Raw genomic sequence first — 27,539 nt, 5'->3', positions numbered from 1 at the left:
AGAAGAAGGAACGAACAAAAAAAAAAAACCGTTATATCAGTGATGAACTCAAGCGTGAATGACGTTACGAATTTCGTGTTTTTCTTTTTCCTGTTTTCCAGGACGACCGGTAGTCCTTCTAGCAAATCTCCAGCGGGTGGTAGCGGCGGACCCACGGCGGGAGCAACAGCGGCACCAGGAAGCGGCGCCAGCAATGCCGGAAGCGCAGAGCCCCGCACACCAACCGCCGGGCCGCAGAACAAGCAGCTGCAGAATGTCAAAGGCGAACACCCCTCGGTAAGCCCGCTGAAGCACCCCTCCGCCTTGAGTTCTCAGCGCGACGATGCACCGCGGCCATCAATTATGATAACGAGACAATTTCAAAGACCTATCCGCGGAACTAATCGCAAAGCCCCACGGTCCAATTTTCCCATTTCGGATTTCGTGGAATTTGTAATTTTGCACCGGGTATCCGAAAGCTGCCTTCGATGTTGCGAAAGTAAAGCCGAGAGTAATTTCGGTATTATAAGGGAGACAATTTTGTTTTCGAGGAAAACGGATATGTAATTGCAAGTAACTGCGTCTACTTTTGTGACGTAATTAAATTAATATCGCGCACGCGGTACCTTGATAACGACGTAGCGAGCTTTCGGGCACAAACGCGAGAATTAACGGCAGTTTATTTTTCCCGTCTTGGATCTTTTTCTCGTAATGCGATTTTAAGAAGATTGCGTTTTAGTACAAAGTCTTTTTCTCTTTCTCTCTTCAGCCGTACATGTTCCTCGTAGGAAAATATGTTTTGAGAAGAATCTTGGAGTAGGTTACCCCGCGCGAAATAGAAACGAAACGATGGTAACGGTGGCATTGGCTATGGTATGTTGCAGAAAGCGTTCCTGCAGAGCAGGTCCATATCCTTGGTCGACATGTACATCGATAATTCGGAACCAAGCGAGAATGTTGGCCAGATTCACTTCAGCCTCGAGTACGACTTCCAGAATAGCACGCTCATTCTGCGCATCATACAGGTCAGTCGAAGTTTCGTGCACACTAGAACTTGGCTCTTTGGAACATGCCCGCGAGCTATTTATTTTGATATCCTACGTGTCCGCATATAATGCACAGTTGTGCGAGAATCGTAATAAAAATTAGAAAAATTAATAATATATATTTTTTTCTTTGCGGATAACTATTTCATTTCATTACAATAATGAATAGGCCGATGACCAGCGTGGATCAAAATGCGAAAAATCGCCGACGCGAGTAAATCGATCGTTCACGCCGATTAATAAAATATACCGCTGAATATTCCAAAAAAAATAATTTTTTTTTTAACCCGGAACAAAAACATTTAGAAAGAAAAATACACCACCCTTTACTCGAGCTAGCTCGCGCACAGCCCCGTGTTATTCTTATGCAAATAGATTGATACGCGTATTTTTCTCCCTGTCGACGCACTACGGAGACGCAAAAGCGAACCTGCTACCAGGAGTTTAAACTTGATTTTTGATCCCGTTGCTTTACGGCCGCGTCGATAAGGATCGTCATAAATCGTCGGGCGCGCGCTGCCGCGTCGAAAAATGTATCTATACCTAAGCGAAAATACGCGCCCTGGTAAACTGGGACATCGTACATTACTTCACTTTTGAAACTCGGTGCTAAAAGAGCGGAAAGCGGTACGTTCAACAACTCCGGGGATTTTGTTGTAAACAAACGCATAAATTCTTTCGAAGCGCTCTGGGATCTTGCGACTTGCTTTGCGCGATTTAATCCGATATTAAGCGAAACACTCGGATACCCCTTTTCTTTGTTTTCCACCGAAAATTATCGTGCCAAGATCCTTGGTGGTCGCCGAGCAATCTCTAAGTAGGTGCTTCCTTTATTAACGTCGATAAAGATATGATACTGTGTATCACCCTGTCGTTGTTTTAACGTACAATTATTGCTCATCACGCGGAGACACGCATAATTAAATTCGGATACTCCTTTTCTTTGTTTTCCACCGAAAATTATCGTGCCAAGATCCTTGGTGGTCGCCGAGCAATCTCTAAGTAGGTGCTTCCTTTATTAACGTCGATAAAGATATGATACTGTTTATCGCCCTGTCGTTGTTTTAACTTACAATTACAGCTCGTCTCGCGGAGGCACGTATAATTAAATTATTACGACGGAAATGTAATATTAAATTTCTTCGTGCGACTACAAGTATACACACGCGCGTACGTACCACTTTCAGCGGGAAAATATTATAATGGAATTGCGCGCGGCATTATCGGTGCAGTTTATCAAAGAAGAGCATGCCGGTAAAAGTTTTATTTCTCATTCAATTTACGTCCGACCTCTTTTTCTTGGCGAAATATTTAATCGTTTGTTGAATTATGTAATAAAGAGCTTTAGCGCATCGAAAGTTATATATATCTTTTTTTATTAATAATTTATGCATGTATATTAATTATGCTTATGTATTTTAACGTTGTACTACATACGTATTATATTTTGTGTTATATATTTACTTTAAAATTTCCGCACGTCGATTTGCATGTGCAAAATTATTCAAAACATGGCCGCTTTTATTTTTCACGTTATCTCGTTAATTCTCATGAAATTTGACGCGAGCACAACATGATTTTCATAAAGTATCTCTGTTTTTCCGACTATTCGGTTAATTTCGATGAAAATGTATGTATGCGTGCGTGTTTCTTTTTTTTAAGCTAACGCGTATAAACGACCCAGAATGCTGTGCCTCCCGATGAAAGCGGAGAGGAGCATATTTTCGTTCCTTAAAAATTCCTATTTACGCGAAGCTCTCGCGCTATGTATCGCGGGGTGAAAATTTGTCGCGACACCTCGGAAAGCTAATCAAGCGTGCGCCAAAGACGTCGGCGTATATTCCATTCGCATTCAATATCTTTGTAATTTGTAAACTCCACGGTTGAATTTCCTCGCACAGAAATAATCGTGGAATGCGTACACGTATTCCGAAACTAAACGTACAGTCGGGAAATTTTGTCAATTTGTGCAACCGAGTCTCTTTGCGGACGTTTCGAGCGCGATATTTCCTACGTATTCAAAATTTTTCTTTCTTTTTTTTCCATCAGCGCTAAATGTTTTATTTTAATTGTCAGAATTTTACGTTTTAATTACGCCAAACTTGAGATTAACTAAAGATTAAAAGTTTGTTTACTCGGAAGGATGTAATTTGTCTTTAATGGCATTTAAATAGAAAAGAAGGGCTTTCTCGTAATCACGCGGGAACTCTTCTTAAACAAAACGCGTTCTGCACTTAAAGAAAAAAAAAAAAAAAAGAAAAAGAAATTTTATATAATTCGGAAGTTTGTCTGGTGAAATTTTACGACGGACTAAATGCGCTGAATTATTCCTCGCGAGAAATACGAGTCGGCATAACGTCGTTACGAACTTCGCAGGAACGATCTGACAAGCAAGTGAAAAATGATCGTCCACCTCCGGGCGTAAATCCCTTCAAGGGCAACGAGCGACTTTTCGAACCGGTCGTAGCTGTCTTAGAAAGTTGACAGGGAGGAGGTGGCGCGTTCGCGCGGGACTTATTTTTCAAAAAGATCCGCCATCGTGGCTATTAAGGGTCGCTATTGATTTTACTTGCCGGCCACACAGCTCTTATTAACGGCATCGACTGTGTGCGCGCACAAAGGCCGCTCACGTGCTCGCGATCTGTCTCGGGACGATGCTAGTTATATCGAGTCCGCTACGCGTTCAGCTCGCGCTGAATTCACTCGAACGGGGGAGACTTGAAAGACTTGGACGCGATAGCTTTGTAAGACGCGACAGAAACGAAGACGTATCTCCGCCGTGCCTTCACCAGACAAATGCAACGTGTTTTATAACATTTCGAACGGAACAACAGCTATTTGCGTACGCACGTAAATATAAAGCTGGGATTCCGACGTTCATAGATTTCGTGCATTTTTATTCCGGCATACGCCGACGTGTGTTTCGCGCATGGAATATGCGAAATGTTCCTACTTTATGTCTCAAACTGTCGCGAGTCGTGTCGTTTAAAGCGGCTCAAGACCGTCATCATCTTCCCGTCTCTTCTTATCTCGTGCTCGTTCATTTTTTATCTTCTTTCTCACCGCTATTCCGTCGCGTTCTACCTCATTTTTTTTTCCCCCTTTTCTTTATTTTTATATATTATATATATTATATTTAATCTTTCTGGTTGTAAATCTTCGAAAAAATTCGGACGCTTAACGTCGCACCTGCTCGCGACCGTGATCGAGTGGAAAATCCAACCCTGTTTACAGCATTATGCAGGCATTATGTGCGAAGTTCTGTGTACGGAGAGATTTACATCGAACTTCACTCCCCGTGAGAAGACCTGCCGCGAAAGTATACGAGAGTATATATGCCACGTAATCACGGGGAGCTTAAAGGACGAGGGAAAGTTGGTTGTCTCCTTAAAATTCCGTCGTAAACCTCCCCAACCGATCTGTTTCAGGGTAAAGACCTGCCGGCGAAGGACCTGTCGGGCACTTCCGATCCTTACGTACGTGTAACGCTGCTTCCGGACAAGAAGCACCGGCTCGAGACGAAAATCAAAAGGCGCACGTTAAACCCGAGATGGAACGAGACGTTCTACTTCGAAGGTAAGCCGCGTGCGTGCGGCAACGATCTCCTCGCATCGGCTTGTTAAAACGTACTTTCTTTCCCTTCCCCCCCGCAGACGTCGTAAATGCAAAAGGGAAATAAATTCAACGTAATTCTCCTTCGTGCCGTTAGCAAAGAACGGACGACGTTGTATCTGATTGCGTTAAGCCCGGTTTAAGAAAAAAAAAAAAAAAATCCCGCAACGGTCCGTGACGAATTTAAAAATAACAAAGCGACTCGATACGATCTTCTACTTAAAATTAGATCCGCGGGATAATAATTAGAACTCATGTAAATTGGCCCGCGTATGATTTCCCTTCGGGGACGAGGAATTGCATCGCATTGACGTTAAAGTCCGCGGCGAAGGTAATATACCTTGTTGGTATAAAGAGATGGATTGCTTTCCCAGGTGCAATTCATATGTAAACGTTCGTCGCGAAGACGGAGCGTAGTGAAACTTCGATTCGGCAAATAAAATTATCGCCGGTCATTTACGTGTCGATTCTTCCCGCCAGGTTTCCCCATACAGAAGCTGCAAAGCAGAGTATTACACCTACACGTCTTCGACTACGATCGATTCTCGAGGGACGACTCCATAGGGGAAATGTTTCTGCCGCTTTGCCAGGTAATTTAGCGGGACGTGCCTACTCGCAATTTACGCGGTTCAATTATTGCGCGCGGTGAATGCGGATTAAAGGATTCGCCCGCCGCGGCAATAGGATTCGCAACGGATATGCGGAATCTGACGCGCTGCATCTCAAAGTCGGTTCCCACCAAGTCGTTACGTTGCGTCACATGCGTGGGCTCCGCGGGACTTCTTAATAAAATGATTTATGTTAAATAAACATCGGTTCCTCTAAATGTATAAAATACATACAAACGTATAAAATTCTCTCAGAGTACTTAATTGTTTTTTTTCTTTTTTTCTTTTCTTTCTTTCTTATCCTTTTTGCGTCCAAATGCAGGAGTAAATTTTTAATTTGCTAAATGTCCCAGAAGACCGCATAACGTAATTCCGCCCGATATCAATATTACCAAGCGGCGGATTAATCTCCGCGCACAATAACATCGCAGGACACGCGCGTGCGATAATTCCGTCCTATGCACACATTCATTTCCCAAGAGCAATTCGCGATACATGCCTGCCGTTGCAAATCGGTCGCCGCGCGAATCTCACGCACCGTCGTTGCAATATGGAAAAGATTAATATTACACAAGAATATTAAATGGAGATCCGGCGACCGTAGCAACCGTGGCGGCCACATTATTGTAATAATTTATTAATATTAACAACGGTAATGAGTAAATTTTTTTTTTCTTTCTTTCTTTTTATTCGAACGCAGTTGTTTCGAATAAACGACGGTATGGATTCGAAGCTGCGAACGAACCGATTTTCGCATTTAATTCGCGTTACACGAAGCGTGACACATTCGACGTAATTCAGGGCGTGTTTATGTTGCAAAAATTTCGCGCTTGTAATTTGCAACATATGATATCAATTAACTATTATGTTCGCGCGTGATCACTCTGAGCAGAATACTAATTATCTCGCGTGCGCGTCCGGCTTTTACGTCCTAATAAGAGACAAACGTGACAGAGGTATTAATAGTAATGTGGCAAACGCTGTCCTTTCATCCCAAAGAGATCGTATAATATCGAACAAAGATGCATCAAGAGAGTAAAAAAAGAGAGACAGAAAAAGAAAGAGTACACGTTCGTGGAAAACGCACTCTCTCTCTCTCTCTCTCTCTCTTATCTCCTTTATATTTTAATTACATTATTTCCGAATACGCTTACGATGGACTACGTTGCTCGTTTAGAAAATTAATAATCCGTGAAAATTAGTTAAAGCTTGTTTAATGTCTACAAATAATAGAGAAAGATAATACTCCCTCCCTGCGTAAAGTTCTACATTTTGGAATTTCGCTTCGTTAATTAGTTTGACAATTGCCGGGGAAAGTTTGGCCATCAGCAATATCTCGCGGTTTGTTTGTCATAGGTCGATCTATCTGAGAAACCATCATTTTGGAAGGCCCTTAAGCCGCCGGCTAAAGATAAATGCGGAGAACTCTTGTGCTCGCTGTGCTATCATCCAAGTAATTCCATATTGACGTTGACTCTCTTGAAGGCGAGGAATCTCAAAGCTAAGGATATCAACGGAAAATCAGGTAAAGTTACGTTCGTCGCGTCGCACGTGCATTTCTCGGCGAGCCGCAACGGACTCGACAAACGCTTATGAAAACTCGTATTTAGTTGCATAATTACACGTTTCGAAGTAGAGAGCTTAATTTCGAAAACTTCGGAACATATTTCGCGCCGCGTAGTACATTTTTTTTCTTGATAATTAAATCGCGCTACTTTACGTGATTTTTACAGCGCCGCGTTTTTCTTTTTTTCTTTTTTTTTTTTTACGTTTTTGTTATTATTTATTATTATATTTTTAAGAGACGAATTACTTGGCTTCGGAAATGGCAAATTGGACGGATATTTAAACATTAATAATTTCAGATCCTTACGTCAAAGTGTGGCTGCAATTTGGCGACAAGAGGATCGAGAAGCGCAAGACTCCTATTTTCAAATGCACCCTAAATCCAGTATTTAACGAGGTATTCTCCTTTAATGTACCTTGGGAGAAGATCAGAGAATGCTCTTTGGACGTGATGGTGATGGATTTCGACAACATTGGACGAAACGAATTGATCGGCCGTATTCAGCTCGCAGGTATTTTAAAGCCTCTCGATAATTCAGAATAATATAATTTACGTATACATGTTTCCCATCCATATATTCACATTTAAAATAATAGATCGAGTTTATGAAGTGAGCTTTTTATTTTTTTTTAATTACTACCGACAGAAGCCAGTTAATCAAACACGCTCAATTTCGGAGTATTGGACCTTTGCATTTTATTTTATTTCATTTCATTAGTTCCAAATAATTTTTCTCTTTAATTATCAAGGCTTTGCCAGCGGACGTGTTTGGATTACGTCTGCGCGTCTGCGCTGACATTGTTAAAAAAAATTATTATCCGCTATAATGGATTGAAATTGGAGAACGGTGTATGTACGACGGTACTTCCTTTTCAGGGAAAAACGGAAGCGGCGCAAGCGAAACGAAACATTGGCAGGACATGATCACAAAGCCGAGGCAGACCATTGTGCAATGGCATCGCTTGAAGCCCGAATAAAGGACAACGCTTTACCTTGATCGACGACAAATGATATTCTGTCGGGCGGGGGGGTTCCCCCTACCCTCCCGGGGGCGCATCGCCCACCAAAGTCACGGTTAACGAGGCAAATGTATCTCTTTTTTTTTTTTTTTTCCTTCTCTTCTCTTTCGTTCGACATCATCCACCCGCAACCAATCTCGACGAGAGGCAACCGTACCCTTCGACGACTATACAATATCCCTTTCCGCGGCGTCGCGCGAGGGCACTCTTAACGACGCTGGTCGTCAGGGAGGCGCCGATTACGCGTTATTCGCGATTAGAAATCCGAGGCATCCTCGTTATCGCCCATCGCCGGGGCCGTCGTCGCGCATTAACGAGCCGCGATCACGACGATGAGTCGTTATCGCCGCAGCGCAACGGCAGGCCTTTAATCTGTCGAGCTTTCGGACGTACGAGCGAACGTTATAAACGCGTCGTGCGAGACGACCGGGCATTAAGGCGATAAGCGACGGCGATAAGATGCATCGGCCACATTGCGAAAGTTAAACCGACGGCGAGCGAGCTCGCGAAATAGGAGGGATGCGACTAACGGTTTCACGAAGGAGACGCAGTCTTCCGTTCGCGGCGGAATAATCGGACCCCTCCGACTACTCAGACGCCACTCGCTTCGTTTTCACTTTCCTCCTCTTCTTCTTCCCTTAATCTTTGTCCGTCTCGTTGCCGCCCGGTGCGGCGTTTCAACGAAACGGGGGTCCGCGAAAATTACACCGATTAATCATGCGGACGTAATCGGCTCCGGAGTGAGCGATTCCGGGCGTTCGTTCGCCAATTTCGCGCGAACGTCAAACTAACGTTTGACTTGTACGTCCCGTAGGCGTATCGCGGGACTTTTGTATCGTTTGTTTGAAAACTAAGATCGCTCGAGATCACGGGAACGTTGAATTCAAAGGAGCAAGTAGCGAAGATGAGCGTTTACGTTCTCCCGACGAAGTAAGAGTGTTTTTACGATGGAAAAAAATTTTTCTTCAACATCGTTGTCGGTTTGATGATGCGACAGTTCTTGTTGAAACTCTAGACTGAGAATCCCGCACACGAACGCGTACGATTAAAAGTGAATAGAACAATACGGCGGATAGGATTTCTTTACTTGCTCCTTGAACTGTCTAATTGAGGGATATTATCTCGTTAAAATGACGGACTGCAAAAATCGATGAGCTTTCTAAAACCATGAATACCATTTCAGTGTGACGACCACGACGTTACAAATTTGCATTCAAGATGTATGCATTTCTATTAAGCGGTATTAGGATATGTTACTCGATCAGGATTTATCGCTAACGATATATCGTTTAAGTAAATGAATGTAGAAGTTATGAGTTACGTATACGCGTGGTAGAAAAAAAATTCCAAACGCATCAGCCTTGTTTAAATATTATTTGCCCGTAAAAAAAAAAGAAAAAAAAAAATTTCCCGAAAGTTTGATCTTTCATCTGGGACATTCCTCCGGTGAATATTCCCGATTTGTTTGCATTTTTACACGCGGCGACACTTGCGAACGAAATCACGTTCGCACGTTCGTGAATAAATTAGAAGGGTTTAAAATTTGTTTTTTTTTTTTCCAAATCCCTGTTGTTTCAAACATGGAAAAGCAATTTCTAAAAAGACTTCGATTTGACAATATGAATTTTATAAAATTTTAAAACATTGAAATGGCTATTTATACTAATTTGTATAAATATAAAAAGTTACCCAGACTTTACGATCCTTTCTGCGCTACTTTAAACGGATGTGAATTTCTAAATACCTTTCGTTTCGAAATATATTTTTGCGTAAATATTAATTTACAAAGAAATCCGAGTTCGAATCTAAAGCCAAATGTTATTTCTACGTTTAAAATTTCCAGCCAAATTGCATTTAATTTTTGCCAACGTAGACGTTAGTTCGATGATTTGGGTAATTCAGACGGCTACACATACGTAGATCTAACATTTTTTTATATTTCTTTCGATACCTGACGTTCAGGAAAAGTGGGGGGGGGAAACTTTTTTGCCTTAGTTTAAATTACTTCTAAATATTTTTGAAAATCGTTAATCGTTGAACAAACCTTCGCTGTGATCGTATTTAAAAGGATGTCAGCGACAAAGTAGCCTTCGCAACTGCATCGAGACCTACATCCAATGTGGCTTTTAGAATTACTTTGCTAACAAAGTTCTAAAACTGAGCGCGCAACCCTATCGAGATAACTTACAGGCTATAGCTGTATACAGCCGATCACTTTTAGGGACGATCCGATTTTAGTGGGTTTTAGAAGTTAACTTTGACTGCGGAGATTACTTTGACCTTACGTGCGTTTTTTTGCCACTTTCACGAGGAGGTGCACGCGAATTATTACTTACGCCGTGTACGCGCAATTGTTAAAATAACGTATGCCGTTCAGGAGGCACGATTGGTCATTAAGCGCTCGGTGATTCTTCTTTATTACAATTGGTTTCTACGCTTTGATTCCAAGAGGAATCGGAGGAAAGGCCCAATTACATGTTACAGAATCACTTGATCGTTCAGTGATCAGACGTGTCTCCTGAAAGCACTCGATGCCAAATCTGCGGTAAGCGCGGACGCTGGCAAAAATAAAATTAAAAATAAAAATAAATAAAAAAAAAAAAAAATACAAGATAGCTTCCAACGTTGATGTTTGTAATGTAGGATGCTTCGAGACAGCAAAAAACGGACGAAATAATAAGTAATAACTTTGTTACTATTGGAAAGCGTTTCTCCCTAAAGAAGTGAGGTATTTCGAAGTAGATCGTAGGAGACGAATGGTATCTTCGTAGGGACGGGCATGAATTAGCCACTAACTTAATTCGAACAATTGTCACGGATTTTCGATCGATTATTTTAACGACGAAGTAATCTTTGAAACGCAAAAATTAATAGATATATCAATTGAATTCAATCTGCGGACGTTGCGAATAAGTAATTAAAATACGAGCTCGAAAAGTGACAGAAATAAAGACGTGAAACAAACGTTAAACGTTTCAACGGTTCAACGAATTAACTTTGATTGTATCTGAGAAGTCATTAAATTGTTGACTCTGCAGTTAAACCGGTATGCGAAGTCCGAGGGATTATTTTATCTCGCCGGCGCGAATTAATTAAGAACATCTTTCGGCGAGCGATCGAGAAGCACCGGGAAAATTAATTCGCCGACACGATCGAACAGCTTTCGCCCGTCCCTGTTTCTTCTCCTCGTTAGTTATGCTTCTGGCTAGCGTTGCCCGTTATCCAGGTGACTCACGTGAGTTTCACCGTTTACGCGCGACTCCTGATTATCACCCGAAAAAAAGGCCCGGGCGAGGGGGAGATAATTTTTGACGGCATTTTTGTATCGACGAAGTCGGGGCGATTCCTTGGAAAAAGTGTTCGCGCGCCGTAGTACGACTGATGTACCTCACACACTGGAGGCCGAGATGGGAAATAATGTTATGTTATATCTGATAGTGTCTGCTGTTGTTAACAATAATATAGAAACAACGAGTAAAATTCACGCGCGAATTTGCTCGGTACACTCGCAGAGTGTGCGCCGTTAATGTAAAAAAAAGAAAAAAAAAAAAGATAAAAAATAAAAAAAAAAACAATGGAGGAAAACGAAAAAGGACGTAAAAAAAAAAATGCAAAAGAACGAGCGATCCATGTTGTGTTTAAATCAAGTTTAGCGTTGAACGTCGTTCGCGTTCGGGAAGCTGTCGGCGAAAGGGTTGTTCGCCGTTAGCGCGACTTATCGCGGAAGAAGAGCAAGTCGAACGAAATTGCTGCTCGTCTCGATAAGAGCGTCGAGTGATCAGTATGACAAAAATTCAGTTTACTTAATAAATAAAAAAAAAATAGTAGACAAAAGGCGGATTTAATATATCCTGATTTGTACGTTTGCACGCATCCTTTTGATTTTTCTCACAAGTTTCCGATCGCGACGGCGGCTCGGTTTAACGTTAGATCCATACAAACTCGTGCCGCACTGTACATATCGCAATCGACGTAGCGCGAAGAAGACTCCTTCGGGAAGCTTCCTGAACGTGGGCGGCGCTTTAGTTACGTTTTATTCGCGTACGAACGGTCACCGGGATACCGCGGAACATCAGGATACCGCGAGATTGTGAAGCCGACAGCATGTTTCTTTTTTATTGTATATTTGGCGTGATAAGGTGGAGAGAAAGAGAGAGAGAGAAAGAGAGAAAAAAAAAAAAATATCGTTATTAAAGAGTTTATCTACGTGCCCCCTCCCCCCTCCCCGATCAAACCTGCTCCCTTTTTCCCCGATCCCATCCATGTCCCGCACCTTCCTTTTGCAATCGCGACAGATATATATCCCGGAAATATTTTTACATTTTAAGCGTTACATTTGGATCCGAGGGTGTTGCCGATTTTTCGTAATTACAAATAGTCTTCTACCGCGCACGCGGAAGAAAGGGGATACCGTAGAGATTTAGCGAACCACGGAGCGAGTATAAAAATAAAAAAAAAAAAAAAGTCTACCGTGAACGCGTATGCGCGGGCGTGCGTGCGTAACCCCGATGTGCTACGCGCGCTCATACGCGTACGCGGCACACGCAGCATGTGAGTAAATGGTTATACTGGTACATTATTATGCGGAAGTATCGAGTAGCACAAGGATTAGATTAATATTTGTATGTCGTAGCGTGTATACATTGTATATAAGATACAGAGTGTTTCCCGGTTTACGTATCACGTTAAAATGATGGTATATAAGCATTCGCACCGGATACTTCGAAGTCCGTCACCGTGAACACTCAGCGGAGCGTCCCTCTTTCCTCACCTTTCGCCGTTACATCTCGTCAGATGCAGCAGGGATCGTTCCTGACGTTTCCGCGTCTTACAGGGTGTTAGAAACCGTTAAAAGACACGATCCTTTCTCCCCTCAAGTTACCCTCAAACTCGGCACGTGCACTTCGAAGTTATCCCCCTTCACGTCTTTCGTTACACCCGAGCTAGATTTTTCACGATCGGCGCAAATTTGGATGGCAAAAACGTAGACTAGGCGTCACGTATCTTTCACGTTTGCTTATTGTCGCATTCGGCTTTTTTATTTCGTTGAAAATGTAATAGACAGCGACTAATTAAAGCTGACTTTGATTTCTGTAGCAATCTTGGCCATTTCTTGAACGATCATATTACGTAAAAAAAAAAAAAAAAAAAAAAAAAATGTAACAAGGTGCCAAAAGAATATGTAACACGTAAGATCACTTCTCGATCACGTCACGCATCCACGTTTTAACCGAAGTAAGGTGATAATTACGCGTAGCTCGACTTGATTACCGGAATAAGGTGTATTTGCATTTCGGTCTTTTGTACACAAGTAATCACGATGTACAGAGTAGAGTAATGATAATTCCGACGTACGTTCGATGTTCTCCAAATAAATTTTGCATTCCTGCTTGACTTTTTTTTTTTACGCATTACCATCCGGTCGGTTTTATTTTATTTTATTTTTTTTCCCTCCCCATACATTTTTGCGCTCCGCAGTTATAGGTGCATACATATATTGTACCCTGCGAACGCGAATAGATAAAAGTTTGCCTAACTCTTCTCTAATCCAATAAACCGCGACGGGTCTGGCTGGAAATTAAACGCAGCCGTATCTTCAGATTTTGCGGAGTAATTTGATTCGGAAAAATCGATTTATTGAAAGTTGCATTTTTCAATCAATCGGTTCCGCACGTGGATGGTCCCGTGAGAGTTAAAAAAAAAAAAAAAAAAGAAAAAAAGAAATACTTTATCGCGTTAGCCGCTACATTGAATAATACGATTGTTCGACTGTCTGCAAATTAAATGATTCGAGTTTGATAAAGACGGTCGTAGCAGCGGCTGCTGAACTCGCGGGACATCATTAAGGAAATCGTGAACAACTATTGACCCAGGAACGCCAGTACCTATTTTTTTTTTTTTTTCTACATTTTTTAGGGCAAGCTGTTTCAACTTTTTCGTAAATTTATTTATCGCGCGATCATACGTCTATCAATATTTTTCCATCTAAACGAATCGAGAGACACGGATTCACCCGATAGATCTGTTTATCGAGAAGCTGAAACAACCGGCCCTTTAATGTTCCATTTTCCGAGCTTTTAATAGGATCATTACTCGATTAATTTGACAGCTAATTTGCAATCTTCTTCTCAACGTCTTATTAATCCGTTATATTCCTCTACCATCGTTATAATTCTTTTTTTTCTTTTTTTTTGGGAGTCTCATCATCTGATCTTTACATTACCATGGTTTTAACGTTTGTTATAGACTGGGTTGAACGTGTAACGTTTAAGTACTTAGTGTAAAGCGAAATGTCGTGTGTGTTAGGCATACTAATCCGTATCGTGATACATATATGTCGAAGCGTAGTCATAGCATACAGCATAGTTGACGATAAGTTGAAAGGATGATGGATAAAGCAAGTGAAGTGATTGCAGCGAACATGCCGGAGACATTTGATGTTCGACCTTAAGTTTGCGCAGGCTTGCAAAATGTATTAATTCTAAGTACTTTAGGGTGACGAAGGAGAGAAGAAGTATCGAGAGTATCACTAGGTAATAGTGTATGCGATAGTACGAAGTGGAAAGTGACGTGGGCCTTATATCATGGATTACCTCAATTGTAAGCAGCTTAAAAATGCAATTTCTTGCACGTGATGATGTCAAAACTGATTTTAAACAAAAAAAAAAGAAAAAAAAAAGATAATGTACCGTGATTCGTACTAGATACTAATAAAGGAGCCATTTTACCTTCCGATATGGTTCGCTGTTGCACGACGTTTCTTTTGAGAAATGTGCACAGGCACATTAAGCCATCGAGCCCGGAAATCAGGTCTTCAATTCTCTCTCTTTGCATTTGGCCGACTTTAATACCATTAATGTATCTGTTCCGATATTATTTGAATGATACTTTGAAAGAAACTGAAGCCAACAGAAATTAAATTTGGGAATATTTTAATAAAATATTTAAAAAGAATTAAATATTGCAAAATACCAGCAAATTTTTTTAGCATTTACATTTAACTTGTTTAACTTAAAAAAAAGGACTTTGTTCAAAAGTAAAATAAACTTGACGTAAAAACACATATTTTTTTTATTAAGCTCTTTAAATTATAAAATAAAAATTTAAATAATATCGGAGCAAATTAAAAATGGTATATTAAAATTGACATACTGTTAAATTTTAATTTCAATAAATCTAGCTGTAACAAGCGATTAATTTCCGCTAGAAAATGAATTGTTAGACCAGTTTATCGAGCGCAAATTGTTAAATGTTGTTAGATAAAGAATATATCCTTAAAAAAATTGTCATATGCCTAAGTAAAATGGCTATTAGTCATTCACAATAACGTCGGAAGAAAGTGTTTATCCACATTAATTATATCTTGAAAAATAAACTCCTTGCATCAATTTGGCTTTTTCTTTTTTTTTTTTTAAATTTTTTATTTACTATAAGCCCAGTAAATTTCGGATGAAATATTCTAAAAACACTCTTAAATTATCTCGATAAATCTTTCGCGTTTCAACAATTACTGAGTCGGACGAATAATCAGTTTTCTAAAACTAATCACGAATACTTAACGAATGTAAAATTATGCGTTTCTATTTACCGATATATTTTTGTTAATGTACATTAATAAATCTGTGTGGATCAGCGCTATTTATCCGCCCTTTTCATTCTCTATGAAAATGACATGCTCTGTGACAGTGAACCAACAACATATCTCTGCATACGTGTATGTACATATATATATCGTAAGTGTTAAGTCAATGCACAATGTAGGCACATCAGCGAGCGCCGATGGATGCAATCAATTCTTTCGTGTATGGATTATAAAGCTTACGGAAGCGCTGGGTGGGTGGTTTACCAGAATCAATCCGGAGATTCAATATTGTAATTACTAGCTTCCGATCCGTCTGTGTTGCTTCACAAACGTGTAATGTGTAATACGAGTAGCGCGCGCCGCAGAGAGGAAAGAGCGAACACAAATGAATTGTTTGAAAAAAAAAAAAAAAAAAAACAAAGTGTGCAGATATAAAGATATTTTATTCTTGAAATCCGAGTCGCGTTTTGTGTGTACATCCTCCTGAGACCTGACGCCGTACATTTTTAGTGGCATGCATGTTTGATATCGTTTTTCTTAATAGACAGCTTAGGATTATCCCAAGCAGTAGTGACGACGGTAGCGTACTCGTAAGTTTTAGCTTACTTATTTTTTATAGCATATGAATATACTTTTCTTATGACGAGATTGCGTCAGAATGCATGTATCATCCCGATATATCATTATACGTTACATGGTGTAAATATAAATACTTGGGCAGCAAAAGTTGAATTCTTATGTATTCATATTTGTTAGATGTACTTGATTATGTATTATATGCTTTTACCCTTACTAACGAGAAGAAAAGAGAGAAAGGGGAGGAAAGATAAAGAAAGAAAGAAAAATAATGGAATAAATACTAACACAATATTTATAAAATCTGAAATTTCTAATATGTCAATTACAACGGTTACGTTCGTATATGTCTTTGCCTGTTATCTGTAATCTCTGTTTTTATACAGCCAGAACATGGGAATAAATTGTCTGTTAATCGTGTAAAGATTTAAAGTATTATGTGCAAGACACGCTGAGTCTCGGGAGGATACGTTCAACTCGAATTTGTTTCATGACTGGATACGTGAAATATTTTCCGGCTGTTTTGCTTTCTTTAATGGCTAATTAAAACCGCGCTTACGTGTTAGCGGGGTAACGTTATAACTGGAGATAAACCTGATGAACACGATTATTAAGAAACAAATTGTATATCCCTATAATAAAGACCTAAGCCTTTACCTGTATATATGGCATATATTCTTTCAGCAATTCTTTTTTCTTCACAAAATATTATTCATAGCACGTGCTGAGATCACAAAAAATAAAAAAGAAAATAAAAAAAAAATTATAAGTAACGGATAAAATAAGCAGCAATATTTTATTGATATATTTTATAATAAAACAATAAAATAAAAAAAGAAACGTAAGTATAAGTTTAGTAGTTTATTTATAAAGTTTGTAAAAAAGAAACCTGAGGTAAGATCAAACTGACGGATCGATAAGTCTATAAGTTATCAAAACAACGCAAGTGACTATTTAATAATTATACAAATTTATGATTAATGCTACTCGATTAGCATTTTAGCTCATCATTTCTTCCGGTTGTATATATATATATATATATATATATATATATATATATATATATATATATATATATATATGTATGTATATATTAATTATTTCCATTTTCAATTCAAATTGATTTTTATTTAAATTAAATATCTTATTTATTTAAATTTTATGGAGTTAGCTCTAGCTTAAATTGAAATCATTGCAAATGCAAATTCGATTGCGCACGTGCAATTGTTTTTAAATTTTTAATTACAGAAATTTTATATATTTAAATTAGAAACATGACACAATAATTAACTTTATTGCTATAAGAATAAGATGCATTTGCAATATAGTTCAAAATGTAAAAAAAAAAAATTAGCACTACTGAAGTAAGCATTAGAAGTGTTTTCTTACGATCTTGAACTTTTACTTCAGTATTATTTCAAAAATATTAAAATAATTTTTTTTTTTTCTTTTACATAGCCTAATTTAATTTTACTCCGAAATTCGGTTTAACTTTCAGAATTATCTCTCTTTTTCTTTCTCTCTCTCTCTTTCTGCATTTCTATTCTTATTTAACTCTGTATAACACTACGTTTAACTCTTCATACCCAATTTGCATTATAAATAATTTCTATATTAGTATAATATTTTCACACCTGTATGGTGAAAATTGACGTATCAACGCGCATTACTTGCTCTTTTAACCTTATACTCAACAGTGTATTGCGTGTCATTTCCTTCATTATTTTTCATAATAAATAATCTCATGAATGATTAGAATCAAATTACGTGGATTTAAATTTAAATTATATTTTAATGGTCTTAGCTATACTATGAATATTACCCACATTTACTAAAATAAACATTTTCTCAACACCTTATCAACCTATACACTTGACATAACTCGGACGATATTCTAAGTGCTTTTCGCTTTGTATTGCATTGTGTTATCGTTATAATTGCAAGACTGTTTTAAATAAATTAATAACATGACAATTGATTCAGTCATGTCGATTCCCGAATTTTACGCCGGGCAAAGTATATTTTTAACAGGTGCGACGGGATTTTGGGTAAAGTGTTAATTGAAAAGTTTTACGGTCTTGTCCAGATGTTGGTGAAATATTTCTTTTAATTCGACCTAAAAAAGGTATGAGTATCGACGATAGGCTGAAAAATATGTTAAAGTTACCGGTAAGTCATCTCAGTTAAGATATTTAGTGTCTGTTTTTTTAAATATTTTTTATTTTAACAATATTATACCGTAATTAAATAAATTGTAAGCTATTTTTCTAAAAGTTATTGTAGTTCCATTAAAAACAGAATAATGTTTTCAATTTAAAGTCTTGTAAATTACAATAAAGCGTGTTGGTTTTAGTTATTTGACAAACTGCGCGAAGAGCAATGTTCAATTTTTTCAAAACTAATTCCGATTTCTGGCGATTCTAAAGAAAAGAGATTAGGCCTATCAAATGCGGACGTACAAATGCTAATTGACCGAGTGACCATAATAATACATGGAGCGGCTAGCGTGAAATTTAACGACAGTTTAAAAAGTGCTATATTTACCAATACTAGAGCAACAAGAGATATCTGTATTTTAGCTCAAAGTATGAAAAAATTAAAAGTAAGAAAAAAAACAAAAATATTCTTTTCAACATTTCATTCTATTATACCTACTATAACGTATTATATCTTAATTACAATTTTTATCTCTACTTTTAATTATTACAAAAATGTATAATCAATTATAAAAATTAAATATAATATTTAAAAAATTAATATAAATTATTAAGTGTTAAAAAAAAAAATTTTAACTCTCGAAATAATTGATTTTACTGATTACAGACATTATTGTACGTTAGTACTGCGTTCACATCACCGCATAGACCAGTTTTGGGAGATAAGGTATATCCACTAATAGCCGATTGGCAAAAAATGATTGATGTAGCCGAATCTTTAGATGAGCACACGTTAAATATTTTTACAGCTAAGTAAGGAAAGATAGTCGTAATTATAATTTTTATATTATCAGAAGTATACTGCGATTTATTTTTTTTAATTTGACGGTAAATTTATATTATATTTTTTATCTTACGTATATTAAAAATAATATGTAGATGTTTGGAATGCATTCCCAACACGTATGTGTTTTCGAAAAACCTATCAGAGCATGTGATTGAAACATATTCTTCTTCTTTACCTTGCGCGATTGTAAGACCATCTATGGGTACGAATTTTTTTAATATTAAAAATAAATTTTTGTTTTAGTTTTATAGTCAATTATTATAAACTATATTATGAAATAAATTTTATAAACAAGTTTATTAAAATTTTGTAAAGCTGATGTAAAATACATGTTAATTAGATTTTTACATCTTCTTTCATTATTTATATTCTAATTCTTTTTTCAATTAATAATAGCCATAAAAAACTTTATATGAAAAAATATAATACATATTTTTTTTAGTATTTTCATCAATAGAAGAGCCTCTTCCAGGATGGGTGGATAATATTTATGGTCCAATAGGATTTTATGTCGCTGTCGCAAAAGGAGTACTTCGAGTTGCTTTTACTACTTCAAGTGCTAATGTAGATATAGTCCCGGTGGACATTGTTATCAAAACTATATTAGTCACATGTTGGAAAGTTGGTTCGACAACGTACGTATTTACTATTTTAATCCAAAATATAATCAAGAATTTTGTATACTATTGTAGTTAATAAGAATCTTATTATCTATATTTCTAATATTTAATTAGTCATTAGTACTAGCTTAATTACAATTTGTTAACAAATTAAAAATTAATAATGTTATATACATGTTAAATTTAACATTTTGTGAATCTTTATCTCATTTCTAAAATTTAAAACAGATCTTATTTTATGTAAGTTTTGATAATATTGTAATTTAATTTTTTTTTTTATTTTATATACTTATGTTATTATTATTTACATTTATAATTTACGTTTACTGATTAATAAAATTTAAATTTTCTTTGTGTTTAGGCATACACCAAATTCAAATTTCGTTGTAAACAGTACATGTCAAAAACACTTGACGTGTAAATGTGTTCGTACCATGTTTGCAATAGAATTTAGAGAAGTACCTTTCAAAAATAGTATTTTTCCTTTGAGATTCGTAGAGACTAATAATTGGATTTTATGTTACACATTAATGATGCTTTTGCATATGCTACCAGCTTTAATAGTAGACACAATTTTAAAACGTTTTGGACGTCAACCGTTGTAAGTCTCAAATATTTAAAAAGTTTGAAATTTATGTATATTTAAGTAAATTCGAAAAACTTAGTTTATGGTACAAAATATAATATTAAACTATTTTTTTTAAAAAAAGTTTAATAAGAATCAATTTTTTACTACATTTTTTTTATCTACTTTTCCTTTTTTTATTTATTTTTTTTTTATTTATTTTTATCAAACTCTTCCCTTTGCATTTCGTAAATATAGTTTGTTTTAAAGAAAGGGAGGGAGAGGAAGAATGAGAGAATTTTTATTTAACACAATATTATTTAGATATTTATACGTCAATGGTATTATGAAATTGTATTGCTAAATCTACAATTATATGATTGTTAAAAATAGGTTAAAAATAGATTGTAATATTATAGTGTTAAACTGATTTAGATCTATAGAACTAATAATGTGCTAATTAGTTTAGTACGATTACAAAGAAACGTGTTTGTGGCTACTCAAGCTGTTGGATGGTTCGGATGTAATGAATGGGAATTCAGTGATACAAATCATCTCGCTTTACTATCCTCAATACCCCCTAATGACCGGGAAAACTTTTCTTTTAATTATGTCGATTATGACTTCAAGAAGTATTGTAGGTAAATATATTTTATCCTAAATAACGTCTTAAATAAAAATAATAATTAACGTATATATTTATTTGTAATACGAAGAAATTGCATCATTGGTGGAAAAAAATTTCTTCTTAACGAAGACATGAATAAAATAGATGAACTCAAAGTTAATGTAAAAAGGTATATATAAACTATTATATTGTATATTATTTATATACTTATTTAACTGTTAACATTGCGCGATTGCTCTTTTAAGTGTGTAATATTACATGAAACTAAATATGCAATTATTTTTAAAAGACAAAACATTTCATTTAAAATTAATAATCAAATGTTAATACTTGCATTATATTAATTATAAGACAAAAAATTTTATGTAATTTATATAATTTAAGTTATAATTAAAATAATTTAAATATTCTATATATATATATTTTTTTTTCTTTTAGAATGGATTTTATTTTTGACGTGATGAAACATATTGTTGCTGTCAGTGTACTATGGATGACATTTAATTGGTTTAAATGGTTCATTTATCATATGTTATAAACTCATCAGCATGTTATCGCGGACTAACAAACTATAAATTTATGATAAATGAACACAATTTGTAATATAAAAAAATAAATTTATTCTATTGGTTAAAAAGTTAATTAATAGCAAAGTAAATAGATTAAATCTAATGCTTTTAATATCACCGGATGACTGGGACGCGTTTTCTTTTAATTATGGCTTCTCGGATATCTCAGATTACTGCAAGTATGTGTACTAAGTATTTCTTTATTTTAAATGTTTAAGTAGCGTCTAAAAAATTTTTTTTATTGAAAGATAATTAACGATAGTACATATTTAATTTTAAAGACATACCGTTATTGGTGGCAAACGATTTGTTCTTCACGAAGACATGAATCGATTGGATATAGCTTATGCACATAGAAAAAGGTAGATTTGAAAGCAAAAATATCAACATACTTCTATTAATTATATTTTAAATGTTAAGCCATTAAAAATTGCAATTTTAATAAAATATTTAAAAAAGATTGAATATTACAAAATACCAGCAAATTTTTTTAGCATTTACATTTAACTTGTTTAACTTAAAATAAAAAGACTTTGTTCAAAAGTGAAATAAGCTTGGCATAAAAACACATGTTTTTTTTATTAAGCTTTAAATTATAAAATAAAAGTTTAAATAATATCGGAGCAAATTAAAAATTGTATATTAAAATTGACATATTGATAAATTTTAATTTCAATAAATCTAGCTATAACAAATGATTAATTTCCGCTAGAAAATGAACTGTTAGACCAGTTTATCGAGCGCAAATTGATAATTGTTGTTAGATAAAGAATATATCCTTAAAAAAATTGTCATTAGCCTAAGTAAAATGACTGTTAGTCATTCACAATAACGTCGAAAGAAAGTGTTTATCCACATTTAATATAGTTTAGTAGTTTATTTATAAAGTTTGTAAAAAAGAAACCTGAGGTAAAATCAAACTGACGGATCGATAAGTCAATAATTTATCTAAACAACCCAAGTGACTATTCAATAATTATACAAATTTATGATTAATGCTACTCGATTAGCATTTTAGCTCTTCATTTCTTCCGGTTGTATATATATATATATATATATATATATATATATATATATATATATATATATATATATATGTATGTATATATTAATTATTTCCGATTTCAATTCAAAGTAATTTTTATTTAAATTAAATATCTTATTTATTTAAATTTTATGGAGTTAGCTCTAGCTTAAATTGAAATCATTGCAAATGCAAATTCGATTGCGCACGTGCAATTGTTTTTAAATTTTTAATTACAGAAATTTTATATCTTTGAATTAGAAACATGACACAATAATTAACGTTATTGCTAAAAGAATAAGATGCATTTGCAATATATTTCAAAATGTAAAAAAACAAAATTAGCACTACTGAATTAAGCATTACAAGTGATTTTTTACGATCTTGAATTTTTACTTCAGTATTATTTCAAAAATATTAAATTAATTTTTTTTTTCCTTTTCATAACCTAATTTAATTTTACTCCGAATTTCGGTTTAAATTTCAAAATTATCTCTTTTTTTCTTTCTCTCTCTCTTTCTGCATTTCTATTCTTATTTAACTCTGTATAACACTACGTTTAACTCTTCATACCCAATTTGCATTATAAATAATTTCTATATTAGTATAATATTTTCACACCTGTATGGTGAAAATTGACGTATCAACGCGCATTACTTGCTCTTTTAACCTTATACTCAACAGTGTATTGCGTGTCATTTCCTTCATTATTTTTCATAATAAATAATCTCATGAATGATTAGAATCAAATTACGTGGATTTAAATTTAAATTATATTTTAATGGTCTTAGCTATACTATGAATATTACCCACATTTACTAAAATAAACATTTTCTCAACACCTTATCAACCTATACACTTGACATAACTCGGACGATATTCTAAGTGCTTTTCGCTTTGTATTGCATTGTGTTATCGTTATAATTGCAAGACTGTTTTAAATAAATTAATAACATGACAATTGATTCAGTCATGTCGATTCCCGAATTTTACGCCGGGCAAAGTATATTTTTAACAGGTGCGACGGGATTTTTGGGTAAAGTGTTAATTGAAAAAGTTTTACGGTCTTGTCCAGATGTTGGTGAAATATTTCTTTTAATTCGACCTAAAAAAGGTATGAGTATCGACGATAGGCTGAAAAATATGTTAAAGTTACCGGTAAGTTTTCTCAGTTAAGATATTCAGTGTTTGTTTTTTTAAATATTTTTTATTTTAACGATATTATACCGTAATTAAATAAATTGTAAGCTATTTTTCTAAAAGTTATTGTAGTTCCATTAAAAACAGAATAATGTTTTCAATTTAAAGTCTTGTAAATTACAATAAAGCGTGTTGATTTTAGTTATTTGACAAACTGCGCGAAGAGCAATGTTCAATTTTTTCGAAACTAATTCCGATTTCTGGCGATTCTAAAGAAAAGAGATTAGGCTTATCAAATGCGGACGTACAAATGTTGATTGACCGAGTGACCATAATAATACACGGAGCGGCTAGCATGAGATTTACCGACAGTTTGAAAAATGCTATATGTACCAATACTAGAGCAACAAGAGATATCTGTATTTTAGCTCAAAGTATGAAAAAATTAATAGTAAGTAAAAAAAAAAAAATATCCTTTTCAACAATTCATTCTATTATACTATAACGTATTATATCTTAATTACAATTTTTATCTCTACTTTTATTTATTACAAAAATGTATAATCAATTATAAAAATTAAATATGATATTTAAAAAATCAATATAAATTTTTAAGTGTTTAAAAACAAAAATTTTAACTCTCGAAATAATTGATTTTACTGATTACAGACATTATTGTACATTAGTACTGCGTACACGTCACCGCATAGACCAGTTTTGGAAGAAAAGGTATATCCACCAATAGCCGATTGGCGAAAAATGATTGATATAGCCGAATCTTTAGATGAGCACACGTTAAATATTTTTACAGCTAAGTAAGGAAAGATAGTCGTAATTATAATTTTTATATTATCAGAAGTATACTGCAATTTATTTTCTTTGATTTAACGGTAAATTTATGTTCTATTTTTAATCTTATGTACATTGAAAATAATGTTTAGATGTTTGGAATACGCTCCCAACACGTATATGTTTTCGAAAAACCTATCAGAGCATGTGATTGAAACATATTCTTCTTCATTACCTTGCGCGATTGTAAGACCATCTATGGGTACGAATTTTTTTAATATTAAAAATAAATTTTTGTTTTAGTTTTATAGTCAATTATTATAAACTATATTATGAAATAAATTTTATAAACGAGTTTATTAAAACTTTGTAAAGCTGATGTAAAATACATGTTAATTAGATTTTTACATCTTCTCTCATTAATTTTATTCTAATTCTTTTTTCAGTTAATAATAGCCATGAAAAACTTTATATGAAATAAATATAATACATTTTTTTTTTTTAGTATTTGGATCACTAGAAGAGCCTTTTCCAGGATGGGTGGATAATATTTATGGTCCAATAGGATTTTTTGTCGGTGCCGCAAAAGGAGTACTTCGAGTTGCTCTTAATGATTATAATGTTTATCTAGATATAGTCCCAGTGGACATTGTTATCAAAGCTATATTAGTCACATGTTGGAAAGTTGGTTCGACAACGTACGTATTAACTATTTTAATTTAAAATATAATCAAGAATTTTGTATACTATTGTAGTTAATAAGAATCTTATTATCTATATTTCTAATATTTAATTAGTAATTAGTATTAGCTTAATTTCAATTTGTTAACAAATTAAAAATTAATAATGTTTTATACATGTTAAATTTAACATTTTGTGAATCTTTATCTCATTTCTAAAATTTAAAGCAGATCTTATTTTATGTAAGTTTTGATAATATTGTAATTTAATTTTTTTTTATTTTATATACTTATGTTATTATTATTTACATTTATAATTTACGTTTACTGATTAATGAAATTTAAAGTTTGTTTGCTTTTAGGCATACACCAGGTTTAAATTTCGTTGTAAACAATACATGTCAAAATCTTTTCACGTATGAATATATTGGTATCATGCTTGGAATAGAAAATAAAGAAATACCTTTTGAAAATAGTATTTTTCCTTCGAGAGGCGTACGGACTAATAATTGGTTTTTATATTACACATTAATGATACTTTTGCATATGCTACCAGCTTTAATAGTAGATACAATTTTAAAACGTTCTGGACGTCAACCGTTGTAAGTCTCAAATATTTAAAAAGTTTGAAATTTATGTATATTTAAGTAAATTAGAAAAATTTAGTTTATGGTACAAAATATAATATTAAACTATTTTTTTTAGAAAAAGTTTAATAAAAATCAATTTTTTACTACATTTTTTTTCTGTCTACTTTTCCTTTTTTTATTTTTCTTTTTTTATTTATTTTTATCAAACTCTTCCTTCTGCATTTCGTAAATATAGTTTGTTTTAAAGAAAGGGAGGGAGAGGAAGAATGAGAGAATTTTTATTTAACACAATATTATTTAGATATTTATAAGTCAATGGTATTATGAAATTTTATTGCTAAATCTACAATTATATGATTGTTAAAAATAGGTTAAAAATAGATTGTTATATTATAGTGTTAAACTGATTTAGATCTATAGAACTAATAATGTGCTATTTAGTTTAGTACGATTACATAGAAACGTGTTTGTGGCTACTCAAGCTGTTGGATGGTTCGCATGTAGGGAATGGAAATTCACTGATACAAATCATCTCGCTTTACTATCTTCAATACCCCCTAATGACCGGGCAAACTTTTCATTTAATTATGTCGGTTATGATTCCAAGGAGTATTTTAGGTAAATATATTTTATCCTAAATAACGTCTTAAATGAAAATAATAATTAACGTATATATTTATTTGTAATACGAAGAAATTGCATCATTGGTGGAAAAAAATTTCTTCTTAACGAAGACATGAATAAAATAGATGGACTCAAAGTTAATGTTAAAAGGTATAAATAAATTATTATATTGTATATTATTTATATACTTATTTAACTGTTAACATTGCGCGATTGCTCTTTTAAGTGTGTAATATTACATGAAACTAAATATGCAATTATTTTTAAAAGACAAAACATTTCATTTAAAATTAATAATCAAATGTTAATACTTGCATTATATTAATTATAATACGAAAAATTTTATGTAATTTATATAATTTAAGTTATAATTAAAATAATTTAAATATTCTATATATATATATATTTTTTTTTCTTTTAGAATGGATTTTATTTTCGACGTGATGAAACATATTGCTGCTGTCAGTGTACTATGGATGACATTTAAATGGTTTAAATGGTTCATTTATTATATGTTATAAACTCATCAGCATGTTATCGCGGACTAACAAACTATAAATTTATGATAAACAAACACGATTTGTAATATAAAAAAATAAATTTATTCTATTGGTTAAAAAGTTAATTAATAGCAAAGTAAATAGATTAAATCTAATGCTTTTAATATCACCGGATGACTGGGACGCGTTTTCTTTTAATTATGGCTTTTCGGATATCTCAGATTACTGCAAGTATGTGTACTAAGTATTTCTTTATTTTAAATGTTTAAGTAGCGTCTAAAAAATTTTTTTTATTGAAAGATAATTAACGATATTACATATTTAATTTTAAAGACATACCGTTATTGGTGACAAACGATTTGTTCTTCACGAAGACATGAATCGATTGGATATAGCTTATGCACATAGAAAAAGGTAGATTTGAAAGCAAAAATATCAACATACTTCTATTAATTATATTTTAAATGTTAAGCCATTAAAAATTGCAATTTTAATAAAATATTTAAAAAAGATTGAATATTACAAAATACCAGCAAATTTTTTTAGCATTTACATTTAACTTGTTTAACTTAAAATAAAAGGACTTTGTTCAAAAATGAAATAAGCTTGGTATAAAAACACATGGTTTTTTTTATTAAACTTTAAAATATAAAATAAAAATTTAAATAATATCGGAGCAAATTAAAAATGGTATATTAAAATTGACATATTGATAAATTTTAATTTCAATAAATCTAGCTATAACAAGCGATTAATTTCCGCTAGAAAATGAACTGTTAGACCAGTTTATCGAGCGCAAATTGTTAAATGTTGTTAGA

The 27,539-nt window shown here is 34.1% G+C and overlaps 3 protein-coding genes and 1 long non-coding RNA gene across 12 annotated transcripts in view; 3 read left to right on the top strand and 1 right to left on the bottom strand.

Moving 5' to 3' along the window:
• Positions 1-15,834, top strand: part of Syt7 (Synaptotagmin 7) — a 145,080-nt gene extending 129,246 nt beyond the window's left edge. For all 8 annotated transcript variants that reach the window (XM_070670444.1, XM_070670445.1, XM_070670443.1 and 5 more), the window contains 7 exons: positions 102-276; positions 864-1,004; positions 4,454-4,601; positions 5,118-5,227; positions 6,602-6,770; positions 7,111-7,323; positions 7,689-15,834. In XM_070670444.1, the coding sequence (XP_070526545.1) occupies positions 102-276; positions 864-1,004; positions 4,454-4,601; positions 5,118-5,227; positions 6,602-6,770; positions 7,111-7,323; positions 7,689-7,789 (1,057 nt within the window). In that variant the 3' untranslated portion in view covers positions 7,790-15,834. The remainder of the gene's footprint in view (positions 1-101; positions 277-863; positions 1,005-4,453; positions 4,602-5,117; positions 5,228-6,601; positions 6,771-7,110; positions 7,324-7,688) is intronic.
• The window catches only part of LOC139110602 (uncharacterized), a 103,657-nt gene that overhangs the window by 44,605 nt on the left and 31,513 nt on the right, over positions 1-27,539 (bottom strand). The window lies entirely within an intron of this gene.
• LOC139110597 (fatty acyl-CoA reductase 1-like) lies at positions 18,032-21,870 on the top strand. The gene is made up of 9 exons (XM_070670451.1): positions 18,032-18,158; positions 18,343-18,591; positions 18,813-18,958; positions 19,085-19,194; positions 19,435-19,627; positions 19,974-20,213; positions 20,642-20,818; positions 20,894-20,974; positions 21,244-21,870. The coding sequence occupies exons 1-9, from the start codon at positions 18,117-18,119 to the stop codon at positions 21,341-21,343; spliced, it is 1,338 nt and encodes a 445-aa protein (XP_070526552.1). The 5' UTR covers positions 18,032-18,116; the 3' UTR covers positions 21,344-21,870.
• On the top strand, positions 22,510-27,269 carry LOC139110592 (fatty acyl-CoA reductase 1-like). Its single transcript, XM_070670439.1, has 9 exons — positions 22,510-23,556; positions 23,741-23,989; positions 24,208-24,353; positions 24,480-24,589; positions 24,833-25,025; positions 25,370-25,609; positions 26,039-26,215; positions 26,291-26,371; positions 26,643-27,269. Exons 1-9 carry the CDS (start codon positions 23,353-23,355, stop codon positions 26,740-26,742), a joined length of 1,500 nt encoding a protein of 499 aa, XP_070526540.1. The 5' UTR covers positions 22,510-23,352; the 3' UTR covers positions 26,743-27,269.

This window comes from Cardiocondyla obscurior, linkage group LG21 (genome assembly GCF_019399895.1).
Source record: "Cardiocondyla obscurior isolate alpha-2009 linkage group LG21, Cobs3.1, whole genome shotgun sequence".
Lineage (NCBI taxonomy): Eukaryota > Metazoa > Arthropoda > Insecta > Hymenoptera > Formicidae > Cardiocondyla > Cardiocondyla obscurior.
This window is presented reverse-complemented; position numbering and strand designations above follow the sequence as displayed.

Coding starts and splice junctions, on each gene's coding strand:
- LOC139110597 (XM_070670451.1), top strand. CDS start 18,117: ATGAGTATCGACGATAGGCTGAAAAATATGTTAAAGTTACCG. Junction 18,159..18,342: donor AAAATATGTTAAAGTTACCG/GTAAGTCATCTC, acceptor TGTTGGTTTTAG/TTATTTGACAAACTGCGCGA. Junction 19,195..19,434: donor GATTGTAAGACCATCTATGG/GTACGAATTTTT, acceptor TATTTTTTTTAG/TATTTTCATCAATAGAAGAG.
- LOC139110592 (XM_070670439.1), top strand. CDS start 23,353: ATGACAATTGATTCAGTCATGTCGATTCCCGAATTTTACGCCGGGCAA. Junction 23,990..24,207: donor AAAGTATGAAAAAATTAATA/GTAAGTAAAAAA, acceptor TACTGATTACAG/ACATTATTGTACATTAGTAC. Junction 25,610..26,038: donor CGTTCTGGACGTCAACCGTT/GTAAGTCTCAAA, acceptor TGTGCTATTTAG/TTTAGTACGATTACATAGAA.